The sequence below is a fragment of the Bufo gargarizans genome, chromosome 5 (assembly GCF_014858855.1).
Source record: "Bufo gargarizans isolate SCDJY-AF-19 chromosome 5, ASM1485885v1, whole genome shotgun sequence".
In the NCBI taxonomy this organism is placed as follows: Eukaryota; Metazoa; Chordata; class Amphibia; order Anura; family Bufonidae; genus Bufo; species Bufo gargarizans.
The window spans coordinates 278,846,289-278,868,222 of NC_058084.1; the positions used below are offsets into that span (position 1 = coordinate 278,846,289).

At 44.0% G+C, this 21,934-nt stretch overlaps 1 protein-coding gene across 1 annotated transcript in view; it reads left to right on the forward strand.

Annotated features, from left to right (window-relative positions):
• LOC122938038 (NFX1-type zinc finger-containing protein 1-like) overlaps positions 1 to 21,934 on the forward strand; it is a 231,841-nt gene that overhangs the window by 142,684 nt on the left and 67,223 nt on the right. The window contains 2 exon segments of the mRNA XM_044293307.1: positions 7,240 to 7,379; positions 10,414 to 10,568. Of these exon segments, the coding sequence (XP_044149242.1) occupies positions 7,240 to 7,379; positions 10,414 to 10,568 (295 nt within the window).

The following is a 21,934-nucleotide window of genomic DNA, read 5'->3' on the forward strand; positions in this document are numbered from 1 at the left end:
ATAGTATAAGCTTTATTTTCATATACTCACCTAACTCCTGGAGTGCTGATGATTATTTTTCCTTATTTTCTGGTGGGGGATTGAGGCTAGTTTTACACTAGCGTTATTAGCTCCAGCATGCTGTTCCGGCAGAGAACTGCCAGTCGATGCACTCTGGATACAGCATTGCGAGATCTTTCCCCAATGCCTGCTGGCCCCGTTGACTATAATAGGAGCCGGGAGAGACCTGGCCGATACCCGACAATTAAGCTGGGATTCAGCTGGACAGTTTTGTTTTTACAACATTCCCTGGGCAGCAAAAATTTACCTATTTCCATCATTCTCCGGGTCAGTTTGAGTACAATGATACCACATTTATGTAGTTTTTATTGTGTTTTAATTCTGAAAATTTTTTAGGAAACAAATATTTTTTCTTTTCTTTGCCATATTCTGACCCCTATAACTTTTTCATAGTTACGTCTATAGAACTGTATTTTTGGTGGGGCAATTTGTAGTTTTTATTGCTACAACTTTGGAGTGTATATGACTTTTTTTCCATTGCGGTGTTCGCCGTACTGGATAAATACATTTATATTCTAATAGTTCAGGCATTTTGGGACATGGCGATGGCTATAACGCTTATTTTTTATTTTTTTATGGGAAAGGGACGGTGATTTTAATTTTTATATTTTGAAAATTTTCATTTATATATTTTTTTACTTTTTTTTAACACGTATGCCCTCTCAAGTGTCCCCCCTCAAAGAGTTATGCCCCCTCAAGTACCCCCCTTACAGAGTTATACCCCTTCAAGTAGCCACCCTCACTGAGTTATGCTCTGTCAAGTGGCCCCATTCACAGGAGTTTTGCCCCCTCAAGTGCCTCCAGTTTAAATACTCAACTCACCTGTCCCATGTTCCCCTGATAACCTGAGTGGAGAACAACTGCTTCTCTTGGTACTGCTCTGTCTGTGGCTCAGAGCAGCAGGTACAATGGCGTCACTAAATCAAGCCTGCTTGCGCGGATCTACAGATAGCAGGGGAATGGTGAAGCAGGAGCTGATTGCTTACACCTTTGCCATCATATTCAACTGTATCTGCATCCTGAGGATGCAAATACAGTTGAATGTATGACATGTAGGGGTCTGGATTCTGACCGTGGTCCATCAGTTAAGTACCCCTGCTTTAAAACATGCTCTGAGGATGCCTTTATTGGTGCATATTTTATTATATTTCTATATAAAAGGTATATAAATGTGTTTCCTTGGAGAATACTTAGGTTTAATATGTTGTCTCATGATTCCATGATCAGCTATTGACTGGTGAAGCTTGCAGCCAGCAATTCATTTCTCCTGCACATTCCATCCATGTAAATATGGAAATGCTGAGTTTACAACTTACCGGTATGGCTTTTTGTTCTGGCTCATAGAGGGGATCCCACATCTATCATAGCCAGATCCATTAACTAAGCATATGCACAGGGGTTGCCTTCTTCACCTTGCTGACTCAGATTACGAGATAGGTGGGGGTCCAACCTCTGGGTACTAGCGATACTAGTGATATGCCTCCATTGTCTGAGATGGAAATACCCCTTTAATTTCAGTATTCAGCTCACTGCAGCAATAACCTATACAATACGGTTATCGATAGAGATACGTGGACCTGCAGTGCCAAGAAACTAAGATCAACGACATGCGCACAAGTGCCTTATGAGCACTTAAGACAAAGTTTAAATTCTGGCTCAGTCACCCTGTAGGTCTTGGGAGAATCATGCTGATATTCTAAGTCCTAATACATGCAATGTCACGTCACAGGTAAGGTGCCCAATCTGGAACGATCGCCAGTGACTGATGTATAACATACGGGGAGGTACTCTGACGCGACGGGGCATGATTGGCTGAACTGTGATAAGCCTCCAAACAGAGTCTATATAATCCCAGGCACAGCGCTTGCCTGTAACATTGCTAAAACCCCTGATAACGCCAGGGAGCTGCAGAAACATGTTGGGGGGGGGGGGGGGGGGCGATATTTGACTACTTTTAATGGCTGGCAAGAGCTCTCACTATTAAATAATGCAGTAGGAATTACAGTAACGGCATACCAGTGATCGTAGGTGGGTGCGCACGCCACCGCAATCTCTGTCTGTAGTACCAGCAGGAATTTCAGTTGTGAGCAGGAGTGGCAGCCAGCTGAGTTTTTAGTTTAGATCAATTTTAGTGTGTAAAGTAATAAAGGTTATGTTTTAATAGAAATTGGAATTAGAAATTTGGTAGATAAAAAAAAGGTAATACTAGCATAAGAGCTTGCATTTAAAACTAGATGGAACTAATACCCTGCATCTATCTTGGTCATCTGTTATTAACTCTGCTAAAGCCTGACATAGCCCATCTATGCCAGGCTTTAGTGGAGCAGGGCTGGTATCTGCACTCCTATACAAAGCGCTGTATGACAGTACAGATTCTATAGCACCATAGGCACCTAAACTTCAACAAAAAAATTAAGTGTATTACAAAAATTATTTTTTAGCACATTTAGAATAGGATTTAATAAAGTTTAGTTAAAAGTTCAACTACACTTATGCTCACATGGCAAAATATGTGCTGAAAAATCTGATGTGCATTTGCTGTGGAATCTGATGCAGAAATCCAAGGCTAATCATCAGAACTCTGCAACTCATTTGTATGCGTATCAAAACATGGATTAGCTTTATTCAATGGATGCACGCAGATACCCACCACAGTTTCTGCTTGGATACTATTCCAAGAAGGGACATGTGGCTTATAGATGCAATTTTGAAAGCGACGCAGAAAAAAATATACGGCTGTATAAACAACAACTCATATTCCCAATCAGTGTCGGACTGGGGTACCTAGGGGCCACCAGTAAAATTTATTTTGGAGCCCACCGTACGGATACATTCAAATATAATAAATAATCTAACAAGTTTTTTATATGAACATAAGCTGGTTGAGGTGCTGTACAATGAATATATGTATGTAGTGTACTAAATCTAATGTGTTATGTGCCACTTGTGCAGGGGGTGGGAGACTAGGGGCCCACCTTGCTCAGGGGCCCACCAGGGGATTTCCCTGCACCCCTGTGGGCCAGTCAGAGCCTGTTCCCAATTAAATCATTTGGATGTGGCTATCCTGAGGTTTTCATGCAGTTCTGTGTACAAGCCAATACGAAGAAAAGATGGGGTTGGTGTTGGGGGTGGTATTAAGCTGACCTTTTGTTCATACATAGAATTACAATATGCATGAAAGAATGAGCACATTTTGCTTATCTACAATAGTCACTTAAATAACATGATGACAAAAGTTATAAAGAAAAATGTACTTAAAATTAGCTAATGAAAATCAGACATTGCTTTTGAATTGTGGTTCAACAGAAAAATAGAATCATTTTAACCACTTCCAGACCAGGCCATTTACCCCATTTCTGATCAAGCTTAAAGAGGCTCTGTCACCTGATTCATGTTATGTATGCCCTACTAGATATATAGGCAGGTAGGGCTCAAAATGCTGATAAAATCCATACCTTTATTTCCCTTATTTGAGGTCCGATTAGACTGTAAAATCCACTTGTATAAATATGCAAATGAGCAAACAGAGCACTCGGAGGCGTGCTTATTCCTTCTGAGCACCGCATCTCCGACTCCCTCCTGCCTGTTAGTGCTACCCTGCATGTAATAAAAATGCCCCCTATTCCTTTGATTGACAGCTCTAGACTCACTGGTCTAGCACTGAGATCCTGCGCGTGCGCACTCCCATGTATGATGGCGCGTGCGCACTACACTTGCCCCGTTTATCTCGGCAAGTCCTTATCCTCTAGTGTGTTTTGAGCCCTACCTCCCTTTATATCTAGTAGGGTATACATGAATCTGACAAGTTACTTTATGTGGTAATAACTTTGGAATGCCATTCTGAGATTATATTTTTGTGACACATTGTACTTCATGTTAGTGGTAAATTTGCATCAATATGTTTTACCTTTATTTATAAAAAATAAATAAAAACATTTCCAAAAATGTTGAAAAATTCACTATTTTCTATTTTGAATCTCTGTGCTAGTGATATCTTATAAAATAGTTATTAATTAACATTCATCATATGTCTACTTTATGTTGGCATCATTTTTGCAATGTATTTTATTCTTTCAAAATTTCAAAAGCAATTTTAAAAATTTTCAAGAAAATTTCCCAAATCAACTTTTTAATGACCAATTCAGTTATGAAGTCACTTTGAGGACCCCATTTTAGAAACTACACCCCTAAAACTATTTAAAACTATTTTAGAAATGTTGTTAATCCTTTAGGTATTCCATGAGAATTAAAGCAAAATGGAAGGGAAATTTCAAAATGTAACTTTTTTTTGTAGATTCCTTTAATTCATTTTTTCTTGTAATACATCACGAGTAAACAGCAAAACAAACCTCAATATTTATTTATCTGATTCTGCAGTTTACATGAACACCCCATATGTGGTTATAAACTTCTGTATGGGCACATGGCAGAGCTCAGAAGGCAAAGACAGCCATATGGTTTTTGGAGGGCACATTTTGCTGGAATAGTCTTTGGGCGCCATATTGTATTTGAAGAGACCATAGGTGCCCCTGCAGTGGAAACTCCCAAAAAGTCACAACATTTTGGAAACTACAACCCCCCAAGGAATTTTTAAGAGGTATAGCAAGCACGTTGACCTAAGAGGTGTTTCATAGACGTTATAATAATTTATTTTTACAACTAAATGGTGCTTTAGGCCCATACTTTCCTTTTTTTTTTTTTTTTTTACAAGGGATCACAGGAGAAAACCACCCCACAATCTGTGTCCCATTTTCTCCTTAATACAGCAGCACTCCATATGTGGTTGTAAACTGCTGTTTAGGAATAAACCAGGGCTCAGAAGAGAAGGTTCAGCATCTGGACTTTCTAACATGGAATTTGCAGAATTGCTTTTTAAGAGCCATAGCTTTTTTTTGTTGCCCGAGAGGCTTTTTTTTGTGGGTCAAACTGTAGTTTTTATTGGCACTATTTTGGGATACATTTGGCTTTCTGATTGCTTTTTATCTCATTTTTGGGAAGTGAAGTAGGCAAAAATTTTAATTCTGCCACTGTTTTTTATTTTTAATTTTTATGAGAGTCACCGTTTGGTATATATGACATGATAACTTTATTCTGCAGGTTGATATAATTATGGTGATACTAAATTTACATTTTTTTTTCATGTTTTACTACTTTTGCATAATAAAATCACTTTTTATTATTTTGCATGGCCATATACTAACATCAATTATATTTTTATTGTCAATGTAGTTGTTTGAGGGATTGTCATTTGCAGGACAGCTGTACTTTTTATCATTACCATTTTGGGATGCATAAGATGGACATGATGATACCAAATTTGTCAATTTAAATTTTAAATTTTTTTCAGTTTTACACAATAAGAGCATTTAAATAAAAACTAAAACATTTTGGGGTCATCATTTTCTTAGAGCAATATTTTTTTTTATTTTTCTGGCAATGGTCTTGTTTGAGGGTTCATTTTTTGCGGAATGAGGTGATGTTTTCATGTTTTTTTATTTATTTTACACTTCTCCCATCAGGTCATTTTCTATTGCACTATACAGCACTGTATGGCCTAATTTCAGAGCTGATCGAGGTCTAAGCGTTCAGCACTATATATACTGCGATCTAGAAGGCAGGAAACCATTGATGCATTCTCTGTGGGGTGACCTGCTGGCAATGACAGTAGGACCCATGTTCAATAGCTGCACAATAAGCGTGCAGCTGTGATCTCTAAACGGACGTTCAGTAGAGCTTAGCGAATTTTCGCTTATGAAATTCGTTCACACATCATTTGCTGGTAAAAGGTGAATTGCAATATGGATTCCGTTACCATGAACCATAATTCAATTCTGTGACGGAATGCATAACGTAAACGTGGTAACGGAATCCATAGTGCAATTCACCTTTTCAGAGATAAGTCCCAACTGCCAGGACGTTTATAGTCTATGGGCGGTCGGGAATTGGTTAAAAAACAAACTGATGAAACTGGCCTGGACAAAAATGATGGTACCCCTAGAAAAGACTGAAAATAATTTTACAATAGGGACATGTTAAACTAATCAGTCACTTGTAATCAGTCAGTCTGCATTTTTAAAGGGTGAAAAGTAGTCACTGTACTGATTGGTATCCTGGTACTGAATATGGACCAAAGAAAGCTAAGGAAAGAGTTGTCTGGGGAGATTAGAAAGAATATAGAGACATCCCCAAACAGTTCTTGACGTTCCTGTTACTACAAACCCAAGACAGCTGGAGGAGTGGGCCAAAATACCTGTGGACAGGTGCAGAAATCTCAATGAGAGTTACAGAAATCACTTGATTGCAGTGATTGCCTAAAAAGGTTGTGCAACAAATTATTTTTACGGTTAATGGTACCATCATTTTTATCCAGGCCAGTTTCATCTGTTGAACCAGAATTCAAAAGCTATGTCTGATTTTCATTAGTTGATTTTCAGTAAATGTTTAATTAGTATTACTTTAGTCATTTTCAAGTTATTTCAGTGGCCATTGTGTCTTTTTCTTTCTTTAACGGGAGGATACCAACAATTCTGTCCACGTGTGTAAGAGAGATTGGTATTAAAGTAAAAAAAAAAAAAAATAATCAGTGGGCAGATTAACTAATCCTATAGAGAAAACAAGGACAGTAAACTGTATGAGGACAGACAGGCTGGCTAGACCTGTACCAGATTTATCACAGTGGCTCAGACTGTAAATTTGGTCCATGCATAGACAACTATTGGTTTGTTTACTTTGAGACTGAACTTTGCACCAGAATTGTGGTGCAGTTTTAATGCAAAATATTGCAACTTCGGCCACCCTTTATTTTCCACAAGGTCGCGCTCCTTTTCTGGTTAGCTGTGTCCCCTTTTCAGACCAGGCACATAAACTTTCTGTAAAACTAAACATGCCAAATTGCACAATTTATGCCAAAATCTAGGTGTGCTAACATTAGCAAATGTCTCCTAACATCTTTAAAGAAGCCACAAACATCAAGCACCCATCACCTGTAAGTATGAATTGTGAGGCATATGATATTACCATTGTAAGCTAATAGATTCACAACTCCATTTTCTTTGCTGATAAGTACATTAATAAAAAGGTGCATTTTTTAGAACTTGTAATTGTCTACACATATTCCAAATTTTTATGTAGTTGTGAATTGCAGTTCCCATCCAAAATGAATGCACTTTTCTCTTTCAGATAAGTCCAGAAGAAAGAAAAAGACTGCAACGAAAAATGGAAAACGAGTTGATACAAAAACATTACATGAGTGAAGAGGAATATGAACAGATGTCAGATATTTGTAACATTCCAATTTATAAGCGTTGGGAAATTTACAGGTTCGGCTCATTTTGGTCTATTGAATCAATATTGGCACATACAGTAGGGCAAAAAAATGTGTAATTTACATATATGCCAATTACTTATCCAAGCGGCATTTTAAAAAATGCTGTACAAGCCCTTTTTGACATTACAATTTTGTTTTCCATTCTTCTGATCCATCAGAAGAACAGAAAAAAAAAATATACAGATCCTTTATTTTGAGCATCCGTTGTGCTCATTTTGCATCCGTTTGTGTCAGTTCTGTCAGAGATCTGTCATTTTTGACAGGAAAAAAAAAATCCTGTCAGGAGGACTTTTTCTCCCGTAAAAAATAACAGATCTCTGAGAGAACTGATACAAACGGACGCTCATAATAAAGGTTCCATGTATTATTTTTACTTTTTGTTCTTGGATCGAATCAGAAAAACAGAAAACAAAACTTTGATGTGAATGTTCCCTTATCCTCTACCCCAGTTTTCCTTTCCTACAAACCTTCCTCTCTTCTATCATTCAGATTCCGCTCTTTAATGGCTCATTCAGACGAACGTAAGGGCTCCATGCCTGTATTACAGACCGTGATCCGCAAGATACGGCGAAAGATAGAACATGTCCTATCTTTTGCAGAGTGGAGGCACAGATTGGAAGCCCATGGAAACACTCCGAAGTGCTTCTGTGGGCTTTCAGGGCTGTGCTTCCACACCACAAAAAATAGGACATGTTTTGCTGTATTTTGCACATCGTGGACTCATTCAGTGCCCTTATAAGGTACGTACTGAGGAACACTGGAACAACGTCTTTACTAAAGATGATTTTGTAGTACAGCAACAAACTATTGTACTTTTGAAACAGGTACATTTATATTCAATAGGGACGCTGTCTCTTTAAGAAACTGAGTTGATAGCAGGGAGGGTGTAACTACAGTGTCTGTAGATTTGATTTAACTTTATACAGTCTCTAAAGTCTCCTGGACCTCTCTCTTTGCTGCAGTGGAGAATCTGGCCTGGCACTTCTGAGGCCTTGTTTTTCTGTCACATGTGCTTCACACGCTGCTCCTTTGCACTGGTCCATGTTGTACTCTTCCTTTAGTACCAGACAATGCTCTGCCTGCCACAGCCTCTCTGTACCTTTCTGGTCTACACTGCTTCACTTGCGTGGCCGCATCACACCACTCTAAGCTCTGGTAACCGACCCTGCTTTGGATCTCCTGCACTGCACTCCTCTCCTTCTCCAGGCACTAGCTGAACTGCTCTTCCTGTGTAGCATGCTTTGACTTCCCCTGTTATCTCTAGCTGGGAACTGGCTCCTTCTGATGGACTGGAATGATGACGGCAAGTCTCTATGTCCCAGCTCTGCAACAGCTCCTCCTGACAACACACCTTCACTCCCTGGTTTGAGGGTGGCTGTCCCAGAAACTTGAGTACCTAGGACATAGACATCATAACAAGAAGGCACCCTCCCAACGTTAGTACTCTGTTAATGTCTTAGCTCAGCTAAACACTCCACAAATGGACCATCATTCTCCTCTTGATGCACAACTGGTCCTTCCCTTCTTTACAAAAGGACTGGGTCTGGTTGAGTTGATACCTATTCTTCATTCCCAGGCGGCATTGCTGTTGTAGAAGAGCTCTGAGATGTAGGCTCAGGAGTCCTTCTCAGAAAAGTACATGGCTGCCTGAGCATATTTTGGTGCACTGGGTCCACAGGCCTGGTTACATCCTCAGGTTTCAGCTCGAACTTTGGTATGCTGGGATTGGGTTGACAGACTACCTTGTATGAGAGGGTCTCCTACTGCCACTGCAGCTTCCCAGCCCTTCTGGGTGTCCAGTTGTGTACTATCACTCGATCTCCCACCTGCAACGGCAGCTCCCTCAATTTGTAGTTTGCATATAATGGAAGACCAGGGCATACATTTCTTGTACCTTCTTTCGATGGTCTCCCATCCAGGTCTCAAGGGTCCACCACTCACCATCTTCGCTGGCAGGCGTCATCCTATTTACCTGCACCTTCAGTTCCTCCCAAACATCAGCAAAAAGGGTGAATAACCAGTGGCAGAGTGTACTGTGTAATCCGGCTTTGCAATGTAGTCTGGCTGCTACTGCAAACCTAGTGATGTGATCGACCATGGCCAACAGGAACTTGTATTCACACAGTGACTCTTCTACCATCGGATAGTCCATCATCACAAGTTGTAGTGGGTAGCTAGTCTGTATAATGCCAAATGGGGGCCTGTTGATCCCCAGATCTTACTAGACTGCAGTTTCGGCATCTTCTGCGAATGTCTTGGGCCACCCTTTGTAAGTTGGGATCATAGTAGAACCTCAACAGCCACACACAAGTCTTGGCATGTCCAAAATTCCCATTTTTCATGCATCCACTCTGCTATTCTCCTTATTTCACTACCTGCAGGGGTGCACCACCAATGAGGCCAGGTGAGGCGATCACCTCAGGCAGCACCAGGAAGGAGCAAGAGGGGGGCAGCAGAAGGGCTATGGGCAATGAGTGCTTTCATTGTGGCAAAGGGGTTAGGTTAAGAAATTGGCATGAGGGGGCCATTTTAGTTTTTGGCTCAGGCAGCAGAAAGGCTACCTAGTACTAATACCTGCCTAGTAGGACCAATCTCTGTAGGGAGCTGTACTCCTCTGCATAAGAGGTCAGGCAGTCCTTCTGCTGCCACAGCTTCCTCCCCAATCCCCTGATCATTGTAAGTTGGCTGGGAATCACTAAGGAGCCATTCTCTCACCCTGGCACGACTGGAATAACGACAACAAGTCTCTGTGTCCAGGACTGAAATAGATCCTACTGGCACTACACCATAGATTGCGGACCTGCCCCCACAATATTGAGCACGGAGGCCTTACATTTGTCTGAATGAGCCCTTACAGCAACACTTACACAGGAGCCAATAACCATCACTACTGATATGCCTAAACTATCCTGTCTTGATAAAAAAAAATGCTATATATGGGCTATTTGTAGCATCAATAACACAATGTCATACAGTATATCAGATTTTCAGTTGATTTACTTCAGTTATTTTATCCTTCCCTTTAGATTGTGGAGACACAAAGTTATTAAAGGAGTTCGCCTAGAGATCATTAGACTAGAAGATGACTATCAAATACTGATCAACAGGCTGGCTGAACTACGAAATCAACTGGATTGCTCTATACTGAAAAAAGCTGACATCATAGGAATGACTACAACAGGTGAACTACAGGGCCGTTATTTTTTGATTAACAGGACAGATTTAATCCTAACATTTAGGATACGTTCACACTAGCGTTTTAGTTTTCCGGTATTGAGATCTGTCATAGGGTCTCAATACCGGAAAAAAAAACACTTTCGTTTTGTCCCTATTCATTGTGAACAGAATGCTCCAAAATGCATTTTGTTCTCTTTAGTTGCGTTCCCATACCGGAGAGCAAACCGCAACCTGTTGTAGTTTGCTTTCCGTCCTGGGATGTGGAGCAAGACGAATCCGGCATGACCCCCAATACAAGTCAATGCGAACGGATTCGTTATCTCTGACACAATAGAAAACGGATCTGTCCTCTATTGACTTTCAATGGAGTTCATGACGGATCCGTTTTGGCAATGTTAAAGATAATACAACCGGCTCCGTTCATAACGGATGCAGATGGTTGTATTATCAGTAGCGGAAGCTTTTCTGCTGAACCCTGCCGGATCCAGTAAAAACGCTAGTATGAAAGTAGCCTTAAACAGTGCAAATTTACCCTAAATAGTCTAAAGATTTTTCACAATGGCTCATACTGAATGATACATTTTGTGCATCTTGAGGTTACAGATGATATACATAATAATGTCAGAAAATCCCAATGCGTATCTGCTACACAATCTGAGACTGACCCTTGTATTTCTGCTGCAGTTTTACAGCCGAGGTCACGCAAAGGCTAAAAGGAGGTAGCTACCCTCCAAGCACACTGCAACAAAATATGACAGCACACTGTTATAGATGTACAATATACAACAACAGAACTATTGTTTGCATGTATAACAGTGTTCTGACATATTTTGTTTGCTGTCTGCATGTTAGCTTTATGGATGTGCACCAGTGACTTTGGATGTGCTAGTCTAAATTTTCTTGCAGTGTGTTTTGAGGGTAGCTCCCTCCTTCAGATTAAGCACCCCCCCATCTGTCCAGGGCTTTTGAGCAGGGTATAATTATAGCTGGTTCCTACACCGTCCTGAACATTGTAGGCTTAGTTTAGGCCCAGGAAAGGCAGTTCTGTTAGTGTTACCTACTCATCTGCAGAAGCCACCTTGATGCCTGGTAGATGGGCCTGACACAAGTGATGATCAAAAATTTGTGCAAAGAGCTTCCAATTTTCATGTATAGTAGGAATAGTACCATTGTAATCCAGAATAATCTCTAATCCCTAGTTCTGTTGTTTGAATGTATGACAGTGTGCTGCCATATTTTGTTTGCTGTCTGTTTGCTAGTCAAAATTTTCCTTCTGTCACTTATGTTACATCATCAATATCATGTAGTGTATATGTGTGGTAATCAGGGCCGGTGTCAGCACCCAGCACACCCGGGCAAGTGCCGGGGCCCACTGCTCCTGGGGGGGCCCACTGTGCCCGCTTAGGCTACTTTCACACTAGCGTTCGATCGGATCCGTTCTGAACGGATCCGATCATATTAATGCAGACGGAGGCTCCGTTCAGTACGGATCCGTCTGCATTAATAACTTAGAAAAAATTCTAAGTGTGAAAGTAGCCTGAGCGGATCCGTTCAGACTTTCAATGTAAAGTCAATGGGGGACGGATCCGCTTGAAGATTGAGCCATATGGTGACATCTTCAAGCGGATCCGTTCCCATTGACTTACATTGTAAGTCTGAACGGATCCGCTCGCCTCCGCAGGGCCAGGGGGACAGCTGAACGCTGCAAGCAGCGTTCAGCTGTCCGCCTGTCCGTGCGGAGGCAAGCGGAGAGGAGGCTGAACGCCGCCAGACTGATGCAGTCTGAGCGGATCCGCTCCATTCAAACTGCATCAGGGCTGGACGGAGGCGTTCGGGTCCGCTCGTGAGCTCCTTCAAACTGAGCTCACGAACGGACCTATGAATGCTAGTGTGAAATTAGCCGTACTCCTGCAGCTGTATCCTGCCTGTTCTGAATTCTAGGGCAGCTTACTGCAGCAATACAGACAGTTTTCGCCATGTGCACTGCTGGGGTGGCGGCCCCAGAACTCAGAACAGTGTAGATGGAGTTTCGGTAGATGGACATGCTATGCTAGAATGGAGTTGTTAGAAGGAGGTCTGTGATGTCACTGGTCACATGACGAAATGTGGGAAGTGCTGACAAACCCCGACTGCAGCAGCTTGTGGAAGGAGGAGGGGCTGTGTCTGCATGCAAGCAGCCCAGTGAGGTAGGATGTGCTCATGCTGCAGTCCTGGAGTACACAGAGTTTCATGGGGAGCAAGTGAGGGGCAGCATATGGAGCTCATATATGAGGGGGCAGTTGGAGCACTCAGGGGCAGTGGGGTTCAGGTGGAGTGGAATCTGATGCAATTAAGGGGGTTTATAGTACAGATCCAGGTGTATTCTGAGGGCCATGATGTGTGTGTGTGTGTGTGTGTGTCTGTCTGTCTCTGTGTGTGTGTCTCTGTCTCTGTGTGAGTGTCTCTGTGTCTGTCTGTCCCTGTGTGTGTGCCCCTGTGTGTGTCTAAGGCCTCATGCACACGGCCATTGTGCACCCTCATACAGTGGGTCTGCAATACACGGGGCACTTGAAAGGGTCCGCAATCACGGAGATGCGGTGCGGAAGCACGTATGGGAAGCACTACTGAGTGCTTCTGTGGTGTTTCTGGTCGTGCCTCTGCACCACAAAAAAATCGGTAGTTAGTCTTACCGGTAACGTTCTTTCCAGGAGTCCAACATGACAGCACATGGGAGGATGTCCAATCCAATCTCTGTAGGGACAGGAAGTGAGACAGGTTAAAAGCCCCCCCCCCCTCCCTCCGATCTCCAGTGTCTTCTAAATTACTACACCGGATGGATGCAACTCAATTTTATTACTAATATGATAAGCAATGTTAACATCATACTAAAACACATATTAGGGAGGGAATTAGGAGTGCTGTCATGTTGGACTCCTGGAAAGAACGTTACCGGTAAGACTAACTACCGATTTCCAGGACGTCCCCCATGACAGCACATGGGAGAGTTACCAACTTAACCATCAGGGAGGGACCACAGCCTGTAGAACCTTTCATCCAAAGGAAAGCTGACGATTGGATGCCAGGTTCAACCTGTAATGTTTACAAAAGTTGTTATAACTTGTTCAGGTGGCTGCCTGACAAATCTGATCTATAGAGGCATTCGCTTTCTCCTCCCAGGAAGCTGCGACTGCTCTAGTGGAATGTGCCCTGATAGAGATAGGACAGGGACTATTCTGAAGACGATATGCTTCCACAATTGTTGACTTGATCCACTGTGTCAGAGTCCTCTTAGTCACTTTCTTCCCTCTTCCTGCTTTACCAAATTGTACAAAGAGGTTTGAGTCCTTTCTATCTGGTTCTGTTCAGCGAAGATATTCAAGGACTGCCCGACGGACGTCCAGGCAATGGAATTTCTCCTCTTCCGGATCTCTAGGAGAGGCGTAAAAAGAAGGTAAGAATATTTCTTGTTCTCTATGGAAAGTAGATACGACCTTAGGGAGGAACCCTGGGTCTAGCTGTAGAATTATTCGATCCGGGCAGACTCTTAAAAAAGGTTCCTTCATGGATAAGGCCTGAAGTTCACCAATTCTGCGTTCTGAAGTGATGGCTACCAAGAAGGCCGTCTTCCAGGAGAGTAATTTTAACGGAATGGTGTCCAAAGGTTCAAAGGGCACTTTACAGAGGGTATCTAGAACTATAGATAAGTCCCAAGGAGGAACAGTCTGTCTCAGAGTGGGTTTTAGTCTGGATATAGCCTTTACAAACCTTTTTATCCAACGATGCTCTGCTAGTGGGTAGTCCAGAAAGGATGACAAAGCTGATATCTGCACCTTGATCGTGCTAGGACGTAGCCCTAGGTCAAAGCCCCTCTGTAGGAAGTCGAGAATCTGAGCGATGGAAGGAGCTGATCTGGACGGATATATATCTACCAGCCAGGAACTAAATCTGCTCCAGATTTTCATATAAATAGCATTTGTCACTGGTTTCCTACTTTTTTGTAATGTGGAGATCACAGCATGTGACAAGCCCTGCCTGCTCAGCATTCTCCTTTCAGGATCCAGGCTTTCAGATTCCATTTCTCCAAATTCGGGTGGAGAAGGGACCCCTGAATGAGAAGGTCTGGCCTCAGAGGGAGTGATATCGGTTCTTCTACCCTTAGCCTGTCTAACAGGGGATACCAGCTCCTCTTCGGCCAAGCTGGACCTATGAAAATGAATTTCCCCGAGCTCTCGCTGATCTTCCTCAAGGTGGCCGGGATAAGCGGGATTGGCGGGAAGACATATGCTAGATCCATGTCCCATGTTTTTGACATGGCATCTATCCCCAGAGGATCTCCGCTGGGATCTAGGGAAAAAAACTGAGACGCCTGGGCGTTTTCTCTGGAGGCTAGAAGGTCCACCTGGGGGTACCCCCATTTCCTGCAGATCTGATGAAAGACCTGCCTGTTCAGCATCCATTCTCCCGGATGGAATCTTCTTCTGCTCAGGTAGTCTGCTGTAACGTTGTCCTTCCCTCTGATATGGAGGGCTGAGATAGATAGAATATTTTCCTGTGCCCAAAGAAAAATCTTTTCTGTGACCTCCTGAAGACCTGGGTTCTTGATGTCTTATATAGCAGACTGTAGTTATATTGTCTGATAGAACTTGAACATGATTTCCTCTTAGGAGAAGTTCTGCTGCTTGGAGAGACTTTAGTACCACCATTAATTCCCTTACGTTTGAGGAACGCTGACTCTCTGCTAGGGACCATGAACCCTGAAAGAAATGATCTTCTATGTGTGAACCCCAACCAGACATGCTGGCATCGGTTACCACAGTCAAGCAAGGTCTTCTCAACCAGTGAACCCCTCTCTGCAGGTTGGCGGGAGTTATCCACCAGTTCAAGGACTCCGTTATGGACATTGGAATCCTGATCTTCCTGTCTAGAGACCTCTGGTCCTTGTCCCACTTGGTAAGAACTAGACCCTGTAGCGGCCTCGAGTGGATCTGGGACCACTGGACCATCTGAATACAGGATGTCATCAAGCCTAGTATCCGCATAGCCTCTCTGATGGAGCAGAGGTTTCTTCTTTGGAAGGATGATATTTCTTCTATAAATGCGTTGCATTTTGATTCTGGAAGAAAGGACATCTGTCTCTGGGAGTCCAGAAGGGTTCCTAGAAAGATCTTTTTTACGCTCATGCTGAGATCTGATTTCCCTAGGTTGATTATCCAGCCTAAATCTTGTAGAACCTTTAACGTCATCTGTAGATGGTTCCGCAGAAGGACCTCTGAGGATGCTGTCAGGAGGAAGTCGTCTAAGTACGGAATTATTGTTATTCCCTGTTGTCTCAGGAAAGCCATTATCTCTACTATTAGTTTCGTGAAAATGCGTGGAGCACTTGAGATCCCGAATGGAAGACATTGGAACTGGAAGTGATGAACCATGCCGTCTAACGTCACCGCGAACCTGAGGAACTGATGATGGCTCGGATGTATGGGTACATGATGGTAGGCATCTTTGAGATCGATGGTGCACATCAATGCCCCTGCTGGAATCAGTGGAACTGTTGAACGTATTGACTCCATCTTGAACCTGAAATATTTAATCAATTTGTTCAGGAACTTCAGGTTTATGATAGTTCTCAGTGAACCGTCTGTTTTTTTTTATCCAGAACTGTTTGGAGTAGTGGCCTCTGCCCTGTTGGGGTCTTGGAACAGGAACTATTGCTTCCATTGCGCAAAGTTTCTCCAAGTCTTGAACCATCTGGTTCTTTAGTGACGGAGACTGGGGTGTGGTAACACAAAATCTCTGAGGAGGAAGACGACTGAACTCTATTTTGTACCCCTCTCGTACAGTCTGAAGTACCCAGGGGTTCTGAGTTACTAGAGACCATTGATGACTGAAGAACCGAAGTTTCCCCCCCACTGGTCTGGCGTCATTTGTTCTGGTAAGAGGAAGTGTTGGGTTTGAGAAGGAACCCGCTCCCCTTCCCACCTTTGGGGTAGCTCCACCTGCCCGACTTGCCTTTCCCTCTACCTGAAAAATTCTGTGTCTGTCCCTGGCCTGAATTTTTCCGAAAGGACTGAGTCTTCTTAGATTTCTCCTCCGGAAAGCCTTTCTTCTTGTCCGCAGCACTCTCGAGGATTGTATCTAGGACTGGGCCAAACACATGTGAACCTGAGAAAGGGATCGAACAGAGCTTATTCTTTGAAGCTACCTGACCAACTTCTTAGCCAAAGGGCCCTTCTAGCTGTATTTGCCAGGGTGCTGTTTCTAGCCGAAATTCTAATAGATTCAGCCGAAGCGTCCGCCAGATAGGCCGTAGCCATCTTAAGAAGGGGAATGGATTCTAAAATGTCCTCCCTTGGGGTCTTTAATCTAAGGTGGTTCTCTAGCTGATTCAGCAATAACCCCATAGACCTGGCTACCGAGGTGGCAGTAATATTGACATTAATAAGAGCAGACGAACACTCCCAGGCCTTCTTAAGTAGACCCTCTGTCTTCCTATCCATTGGGTCTTTTAAATTTGAGGAATCCTCAAAGGGAATGGAGGTCTTCTTTGTGACCTTAGCCACCTGAATGTCTATCTTAGGAACCTCATCCCATAATTTAGTATCCTCGGGATTAAATATCAGCCGATTTTTAAATTCCTTTTCCCTAATTTCTTTTCGGCCTCCCTCTATTCCTCCAGAATTATTTCCTTCAGATGGGAATTTACTGGAAATAGGCGAGTCTTTTTTGCCCCTAACCCCCCAAACATTTTATCCTGAACGGATATGGGAGGGCTAGCTTCCTCTACTTGCATGGTATCTCTAACCGCATGGAGGAGGGCGTCTAGGTCTTCAGTAGAAAATAAATATCTTTTAGGGTGGTCTGAAGAACCTGAAGCAGAGATGGTGTCTTCCTCAATCTCTTCGTCCGAGACTTCCTGATTATCAGAATCAGAGTCCTCCTGAGTCCTCCTTCTTTTTGGGGGAGTGGAGTCAGGTTGAGAAGGAGGTGGCGGAGGGTTTAGAGAAGAAACCGTCGCCTGCACTTCTTCACAAACAATATTTCTAAGTTCTGTGAGAAAGGACGGCTGCTCATCCTTCATTAACCTGGCAATGCAATTGGCACATAACTGTTTCTTGTAAGATATATGCATCTTTTCCCCGCAAGTCGCACATTTTATCGGTTTCCTTTTGGGATCTTGGAGAGCCGACTTCCCTGAACTTTTTTTATCCTAGGAAAAAATCAGAGAAAACCGTGCTCAATGACTGGGGAGAGTACACCAAGGCATTCAGGATAAGGACACTTACATGGGCTGCAGCAGAGGAGTCAGACGCAATCTCGGATTTGGCTGACACCTGGGGCTCCATGGCTCCAAGTAAACACACAGCAGCTCAAACTTCCCCACTGGGGCTTACCTCCACCTCTGCTGCCGTGCTGCTCCATTCTTATAAGGGGGACTCAACCCCCCAGGGGGAGGGAGTCAACCCCTGAGCGCGAGACCAGGTTTCCGGGTCTCTAGCGCTTGTACTGGGCGCTAGAGTCGTGGAAGAACAGGTCGTCTCTCCCCTGCTCCTATGTGAGGGATTATCAGGGTGACTCAGGGTCCTAGGTATCCTGGGTTTGAGCCGTCCTACCATCCAGGTCCGCTTATACGGTAAGGAGTTAGGGCGAGCATTAGGGACTTTTTAGGAGGTGACCTGCTCCATCTTGTTTCCGGCTGACCCGGAAGTGACGTCATGGCCGCGTCACGTGATGCGTGTCGCAGGGTCAGGAGCGCGCCGCTAAGCCCGGAGCTCCCGGAGGAGAAGCGGCTTCAGCGTCCCGCCTGCCGCCTACCATGGCAGGCCGGGACAGAGCTAGAGAACCCCCGAAGGGGGAGCTAGCAGGGCCATAAGGGAAGCCGCCTGACCTGGACTGTGAGGGGAGTGCGGGACCCCCGACCAGACCTAGCCCCTGGTGCCTGGGTAAGCACCCCGAATCCTAAGGAAATCCTGCCTCACTTGATCACCCTATAGGGACAGGAAGACACTGGAGATCGGAGAGAAGGGGGGGGCTTTTAACCTGTCTCACTTCCTGTCCCTACAGAGATTGTATTGGACATCCTCCCATGTGCTGTCATGGGGGACGTCCTGGAAATAGAACATGTTCTATTTTTTGTGATGTGGACGGATCAAGGACCCATTCAAGTTGAATGGGTCTTGATCCGTCCCGGCCGCCACGCAGACGTTGCCCATACATTGGGGACAACAAATTGTGGTCGACAATGCACGGAACGGACACACAACGGCCGTGTGCATGAGGCCTAAGGCATTGCTTTGACTCCATCCCACAGTCTTGCCAGTGCCTAATGGGTTACAGTTTAGACCACCTTCTGGTACATGTTGATAATTTCCTTTTAAACCCCAGTCCAAGTCCCCTCAGTACTGGGAATCAGTGGGAGTCACATTAGAAGGTAACAAAAGGCTGGAGCGTAACTAAAGGTGAAATTCCCTTTTAATGTCCCCTAAAGGTGGCCACACATTAGAAGGTGGTTGATGATCGCACAGGTGTCTGTCCTTATGTATGTGTCCGTCCCTGTGTGTGTGTCTCTGTCCCTGTGTGTATTTGACCACCCCTGTGTGTGTATCTGCCCCTGTGTGTATTTGACTGTCCCAGTGTGTGTCCTTGTGTGTATGTGTCTCTCCCTGTGTGTGTACGTGTTTCTCTTTCTGTGTCTCTCCCAGTGTGTGTGTCTCTCCCTGTGTGTGTGTGTGTGTGTTTCTCTGTCACGGCCTTTGCTGTGTGTGCCGTGACACTTGTGCCATGCTTGCGGTTGCCAGTGGCAGTGCGTTGCTGTTGTGGCATGTGGTGGCACTGTATTGGTTTTGGTGCTGTAAGGGTTAACCCCCTGATTGGGTGTGGTCACTAGGTGCTTCTTATACCTGTGGCCTTTGGCCAGGAGTCAGTTGTACTCCAGCCTTGGTGTGTGCTGGAGTTATGCTACTTGTCTGGATGTTCCATCTTCCAGTGTGAGGGCCACCTAGTGGGACATTGATGTCTCCAGCGATGTCTTCCTTATTTATCCTCCATTTTCCCTACCTTACCTGTGGTTATGTTTGGTGTGGGTATATGTTCTGGGGTGGTTGTTCGTCTAGTTGTTGTTCTGTGTCTGGTCAGTGTTTGGTGTATTATTCTGTCTGGCATGGATGCTAGATGTTCCCCTGTTTGTCTGTCGTGGCCTCTGGAAGGGGGTCTCAAATGTCAAGTCTGTCAGCTGTTGCTGGAGTGCTGGTTCCTGTGTGTCAGTACATACTGCATCTGTTTGGTGTTTGAATTGCAGTATGTTTTTATGGGTTCCAGTTTACCTTGGTGTGGTCTTCTGTTGTGCCGTCCAGCAGCAGTTACCATGCCGTTCTAGGTTCAGTGGTTATCCCCGCCACTGGAAACTTATCTGCTGTTCCACTTGGCATTTCTCTGCAACTAGGCCAGTTGAGACTCCTGTTCATCCGAGTCGTGGAAGAACAGGTCGTCTTTCCCCTGCTCCTTATGTGAGGGATTATCAGGGTGACTCAGGGTCCTAGGTATCCAGGGTTTGAGCCGTCCTACCATCCAGGTCCGCTCATACGGTAAGGAGTTAGGGCGAGCATTAGGGACTCTTTAGGAGGTGACCTGCTCCCTTATTCTGGTATCCTGGCCTAGCTGCTTCCCCATTATAGCTGAAATTGTACGGTGGGGGGTTTCCCCCACTCCCCATCGTGACATTCTCCCTGTGTGTGTGTGTGTGTGTGTGTCTCTCCCAATGTGTCACCATCACCATGCCCACAGTGTTCCTATGTCTTGGACGTAGGTAACACTACGACATGATCTACACTAGTGTTATCTGTGGTTTTACATACGACTGAAGGTAACACTAACACAGTATTAGCACTACTGTCATCTGTGGTTTTACATAGGACTGCAGGTGACACTACTACATTTTCTGTACTCAGATAGCCATGACTCTGTTATCTGCGCTGTTACATAGGACTTCGGGTAATATCTACAGAGTTATCACTGTGTAAGGGCCCCACTGAGACTTTATCGCCTAATGGCCCATATGAACCTGGAGCCGACCCTGGTGGTAATTCCAGAAGTCCTTATTCAAATGAGCTTTATATCTGTACTGTGCTGTACCGTAAACATAGACTTTAAGCGATTGTCACTCTTCGGTGTGGGAGGGAAACACCACAGCGAGCATAAGAGGGAAGGGGGCAACAGGGAATCAGGCCTGAGAACTAGGGAAGGAAGATGGACACCTCCTAGTAAAACCCTTACCAAAATCCTGACTGTCTACCAGTATGAACAGACCCCAGAGGTAAGTGTGTTTATACACAGGAATACCTAGAGTCCTATCTAGCCCTATATGACCCTGGTACTAATGGCAGGGATGTGATTACCTGTTCCTCCAAAAGGAAGGATGAACAGGAGTCTCCTACAGGCCTAATGCAAACAATAGGGAAATGCAAAACACAGAACTCAAACAAAATACTAAAGGGAAAAAAAAAAGACTTAACTTCAAAGGGGCTATGGAAGCACCAGGAACTCCACCGAGATCCACATACCAGCTATGCACAACTGAAACCGCTATAAACCGCACAACATAGTGGGACAAGCAAAAATAAATAAGGAAGGTTAAATGGCCACATTAGCAACATCTGAGGCAAGGGGTGTGGCCCTTACCAGAAACAACACAGGTTCCTATTGATCCACAGGGAAATCCTGTCAGATCAAACCACGTGTTGCCAGTCTCACCGATCTCATGCCACCTGTTGAGGGAACATCCATGACAGCAATTGTGCCATGAAAAAATATTCTACATTTTTTTCAAACCAGAACCTGGATCTAAATACTTATTTCTTTGTATGTAATTAATAATTTACTTTAGCCACTGAGTTATTCAATAAAATGTCTGTGTATAGCGCCACCTGCTGTTTGTTATTTTCTTTATTTCTCTGTCCACCTCAGATGTGGATGCATATGCCCAGTTCCATCTTTCAACTGCCACCAGTTATATCTTCTGTTAGACGCTATGACAGGTACAGTAAGAGAGTTGCAGCAGAAAGGACATTCCCCCTGAGAAAAGACACTCCCCATGAGCTCCCAGCTACAAACCGGATTCCAAAAAAGTTGGGACACTAAACAAATTGTGGATAAAAACTGAATGCAATGATGTGGAGATGGCAAATGTCAATATTTTATTTGTAATAGAACGTAGATGACAGATCAAACGTGTCAACAAATCCCAAAAAAGTTGGGACAAGTAGCAATAAGAGGCTGGAAAAAGTAAATTTGAGCATAATGAAGAGCTGGAAGACCAATTAACACTAATTAGGTCAATTGGCAACATGAATGGGTATAAAAAGAGCTTCTCAGAGTGGCAGTGTCTCTCAGAAGTCAAGA